Source organism: Bicyclus anynana, chromosome 16, assembly GCF_947172395.1.
Source record: "Bicyclus anynana chromosome 16, ilBicAnyn1.1, whole genome shotgun sequence".
Taxonomy (NCBI): Eukaryota; Metazoa; Arthropoda; class Insecta; order Lepidoptera; family Nymphalidae; genus Bicyclus; species Bicyclus anynana.
Window position 1 is genome coordinate 10,817,273 of NC_069098.1, and position 5,312 is coordinate 10,822,584.

The 5,312-nt window shown below is 38.4% G+C and overlaps 1 protein-coding gene across 1 annotated transcript; it reads right to left on the reverse strand.

The window, feature by feature from the left end:
* Positions 1–343: 343 nt before the first annotated feature.
* On the reverse strand, positions 344–4,526 carry LOC112056462 (uncharacterized). The gene is made up of 6 exons (XM_024096897.2): positions 4,350–4,526; positions 3,208–3,387; positions 2,417–2,548; positions 2,164–2,346; positions 1,346–1,488; positions 344–645 (listed from the first exon to the last, which is right to left on the reverse strand). The coding sequence occupies exons 1-6, from the start codon at positions 4,524–4,526 to the stop codon at positions 384–386; spliced, it is 1,077 nt and encodes a 358-aa protein (XP_023952665.1). The 3' UTR covers positions 344–383.
* Between the last annotated feature and the right edge of the window lie 786 nt (positions 4,527–5,312).

Genomic DNA, 5,312 nt, shown 5'->3' on the forward strand with positions numbered 1-5,312 from the left:
ATTCTATGGAACATTTTATTTTTCGTCCTGACTTCGTTATTAGACAGCCCTTCTTGTACTTATAATTCTATGGTACAAAGCCAAGTTGTACTATATACAATATACATCTAGTTTAAAAACAAACACAATAAGGATTATAAAACGTAAGACATTAATTTTAAAAACCTCACCACAATTGCTATGTTGCTCCGAAAGTGGGTGATTATTTTAAAATCCTTACTTATTATTTGTTCCAGTCACTGTCACCCACAACGCTTTTCCAAAGAGGATAGGCGAGCTTATGAGCAACCTAACCCAACTTAAAATTCAATAAAAAAAATATAACTCATATTTTAGTAAAATGTTTATTTTTCCAAAGTAAGAAAAGTGGCTAAGAAGTTTATTCATTGTCTGGATACTATAAGCCTTTCCACGCATTTCTCTCTTGGTTTAGGATTGTGCTTGAGTTGGTCTATGACTGTATAGGGCGGAGTCCCCTGGGCTATATGACAGTAATCACTACAGTACATAAACGGTGCTATGTCGGTTTGGTAAGGGTTGGGAGGGAATGGAGCCAAATCGAACATCTCCCCATGGTCCCAGGACGCGAGGGACGTTGATGCATATGGGATTTTGTATTTCTTTCTAGTTTCAGACTCGAAGACCCTGAAAAAATTCAAAATAATCTTAATATTTCTCTTTCTATAGTATCTTTTTAGACAGAGATAGATAGAGGTGAATTTAAAACTCACGCGAATTATACAATACATTGCGAGTTATACAATACATCGTTACAGAATAGTCCTGCAGGTTTATAATTATTATTTATTTTAAGTCCTCACGGTACGAAGTGCACTTATGCATCTATGAAGTGCACGCAACTGATAGTTAGTGGTGTGTTAGCAGTGGCGTGCATAAAGTCGATCAGGGTATGCACTAGTACGAAAAAATAACCAAACTGGAAAAATCTGCATTTAATTAATATTAAGAAAAACATCTCTTAGGGTATGCAAAACTTTGATGCGCGTATGAAGTGCATGACACTGTGTGTTAGGTTAACGGACGGATGGAAACATGTTGTCATTATCATCAGCCTATCTTAAAGAGAGGGGATAGAGCTCAGACACTCCACGCCGCTCCAGTGCGGGATAGCGGGCTTAAACTCTATAACAACCCGTGACAGATTTTAATGATAATGAACGACAACTGAACGTGCTCCAAGGCTCGAGGGAGTAATACCATTAACTTCCCAACTCTGGGCAACATTGAACTGAAAATTTCTTAGAATAAAGAAAGGCTCAGTGTCACGACTCGAACCCAAAACTTCGTCAGCTAATCCTACTTGAGTATTACAATAACATCCTACCCTTTTATGTTATTAACAGGATTATGGCAAGCGGCTACTTCCTTATACTCCTTTTTAACATGTATTCTATCGTATACGCCCCTGTGCACTTTGGCTGTTAAAGGCATCCATATTTGTTTACGGCGTGGACCAAAACCTCTCACCTAAAATTAAAAAAAATATATATCGATGGTTAAATATTTTGAGTTTAAATCAAAATCACAATTCCGCTAGGTCGAAACTCATTATTACGCCTCGGACATGTAACGAAAATGCCTCGCCTGCTAACAACCATACTTTTACGTCACATCGGATATCAGAGAGCTGGTGTACATTCATGAGTAGGTATTTGAGGCAACTTGAAAACATGTCCTGTGCCTCTCCTACGCTACCCTAACACAGAACTAGAGATCTGTCTTAGGAGCAGTAGGAATTATTATTTATACTTATATATATATATATATATTTATTTAAATAGTATAAATAAATAATTCAGATTAATCGGGTCTTTGACTATGCCTGCTGGCCTATTTTAGTGAATTTTGGTCTTTATTATCAACCTATTTAAATAAACATCAAATCGAATGACAAAATGTCATTTACATTGTATGAGTACCGGATGACATTTTTCTCCAGTTCTTTGTTAGGGTAGCATATGAGAAATACAGAACTAATTTGTAACTTGACTCAAATACAGACTCAAAATTATCCACCAGCACTCGGATCATATGAAATGACCTAAGGGAGCGGTAAGCGCGGCATTGCCCGTTGGACGGCGAGGCGATACGTATCCGGTCTTTGATAGATGCAATTGGAGCTTTACGTTTTTAGTATGATACCTTAGGGATGTTGAATTCAGAGTATAAAGTAATCTGGTCCTTCGCCCCAATTCCGAGTTGTTCATTTATAGTAAACGGCTTATGGTAAGTCCTGTAGGTAGATAAATATGGATCCAGTAGCTTGCGGTATCCCCCAGCACTGTCGGAAATAGCTGGCGACTCATTTCTGCCCGAAGCTACAACCTACGCAAACAACAACATTTTATTATTAACTTATAATGCAAAGTATGTATTGATATTGATTGTTACTCACGTCAAAAATATATTCAGCTTCCGGGGTTCTCATGATGATATCAGGAGGTGCTGTGGGAGGTTTGACTACGCCTCTAAAATTATCTTTCATTTCTGACAACATGGTTGGTTGGACAATATTTTTGCTTTGTAACTAAAAAAAATAACAGATTTTATTTGTACTAAGTCGTTATTTTAAAAAAAGTACCTACAGCGATCTTTTAAAATATCCATTTGTCTTTATTACTCTATGACGGCGAAGTCAATAGGAACGGTTTTAGCAGTCTGTATGTTTATACGTATACGGTCCCCTCCGTAGCAAGTATAATATTTATCAGATATATAAGTTTATTATAGCCCAGGTAAAACAATTAACTAAAGCTACATAATAACCAACTGCAACAAAAGTTGATTTTGCCTTGTAATCCCCGATTTCCTTTCTCTATTTTACATTTTTACTCGTACCATTAAAATCGTGATAGCCCAGTGTATATGACCTCTGCCTCCGATTCCGGAGGGTGTGAGTTCGATTCCGGTCCGGGGCATGCACCTCTATCTTTTCAGTTGTGTGTATTTTTAAAAATTAAATATCACGTGTCTCAAACGGTAAAGGATAACATCGTGAGGAAACCAGCCAGCCAACCAGAGATTTTTCTTAATTCCCTACGTGTGTGAAGTCTGCCAATCCGCATTGGGCCAGCGTAGTGGACTATTGGCCTAACCCCTCTCATTCTGAGAGGAGACTCGAGCTCAGCAGTGAGCCGAATATGGGTTGATGATGATGATGATGAAAATCGTAACAACAATGCTTACGCGTTTCTCAACACCAGTCATATATATGACTCTACGACAATTAATAGCGCAGTCAGATCTCTCCATCGCTTTGTTGGGATTCGGTTTCACACAGTACTCTCCAGTGGTGGTTTTGTATGACTCCTTCTCCACCACCATGTCTCTTCCTGTTACCCGTTCCGGTAAAGGGTCATCAATTTTCTATAACAAAATATACTCAGTAGCGGATACCACCGTGGTTTCACCCAAGGAGAGTGGTTCCCTTGTGAATATGCAGGTATAACATTTAGTGGTTTAGAAGTAAAAGCGCAACAAACAAACATAATATAGCATTTATAATATTAATTAGAATAGAAGAGAATAAAGTAAAAGTAAATTACCAACCAGTACATCACTTAGCACCTTACTCGGGAATAAGCGACCTACCTACTTAATTATTTTTTGCAAAGTATATTTTTTGTTTTGCTTTATCAATGAAAGCTTTGTAAGTTAAGCGGAACTTTTGGCTAAAAGCAATAAGCAATAGATCAGAAATACCTGACAATGTAGATAAAGTTGATGGATTAAGTGAAAGCTTCTTCGTACATCATGGGCCTTCTTGTAAGAAGGTACGGGTTTGATTGTATAATTTTGACTGAAGTCAATCCAAGAAGCTGTGAGGCTCTGAATACAGAAAACTCCAGAAAGTGTGATCGCGCATAAGAATGGAGCCGTTGAAATTGCTCTTTCTTGGAGTAATTTTACGAACAAGCGATTTGTCACTATGTGTATGCCGTGTTGTGTGAAGTGCTATAAAGGTACAATTTTTGGACACAATGCATGCCTTATAATGACAGCTATGGCTGAACGTAACAGCTGGTGTTTTCTGTATTCTAAAAATTGAATGCGGAACTTTTCATGGATAGATAGGGTTGGGGGGGGGGGGGTTAGTTTAGTCGATATACCTACCAAAATTACCATAAAATCACAAAACTCAGGTACAAAAGTCAAATGCCTTTGTATATCACACTAATTTTAAAAATCAAAACACAGGACTATTTTACTAATTACTTCAAAGCGGGATTACATCTAGAATTACGGGACGGTCCCGCAGAATACGGGACGGTTGCCCGCCTTAGGTATATAATTAATATTTTAAGCAAAAATTAAGAAAAGTTACATACACAGTCCAAGCTATGCGGTATTGGAGGAATATGCCGGTGTGCGATGGAGGCGGCAGTTCTAGTTTCATTGCTAGAAAGCCGCAGAGGTATATTGTACTGCACATTGCCCCAAGTGTTCACATTTTGAAGCAGAAGCTCATTAAGAACGACTGGCTTGCACGGCTTTATTTCGGCCATCACAATAGTTTCAAATTCTTAGGTATAAAATAATTTAAATGATAAATCAAAAGTAAATGTTTACAAATATTCATCATCAAAAAAGTGTTTTTAGTGATAATGGCATTGCCATGTCAATCAATAACATCGATGAAAATGTCAAACTTCTCTGTCTGTCTACATTTTACCTTTTTCGTCCTTCTACGTAGTATCTGTAATATCCTGTAGGCTGTAATAACCATAAGGCTGTAATATCCGTGAGCCGTGATAGCCCAGTGGATATGACCTGTGCCTCCGACTCCGGAGAGTGTGGGTTCGAATCTGAAGTACCTCCAATTTTTCAGTAATGTGTATTTTAAAAAATTAAATATTACGTGTCTCAAACGGTGAAGGAAAACATTGTGAGGAAATTGTTTACACCAGAGCATTTTCTTAATTATCTGCGTGTGTCAAGTCTACCAAACCGCATTGGGTCAGCGTGGTGGACTATTGGCCTACCTCCCTCTCATTCTGAGAGGAGACTCGAGCACAGGAGCGAATCCCTGCGAATAGCTTGATGTCGTCAGTCCATCTGGTGGGTCGACCAAAACTGTGTTTTCTAGTACGAGGTCGCCAATCCAGCACTTTGGGACCCCGACGTCCATCGGCTCTTTGAACTATGTGCCCGCCCATTGCCAGTGACTTTTGGTTCTTCTGCGGATCTCCTCATATATAATCCGAGCACGCATAGATACTCCGAGCATAGCTCGCTCGTAATGAAATATCGTTGTTAAATTTGTGTTATTAATAACTAATACAATGAATCTT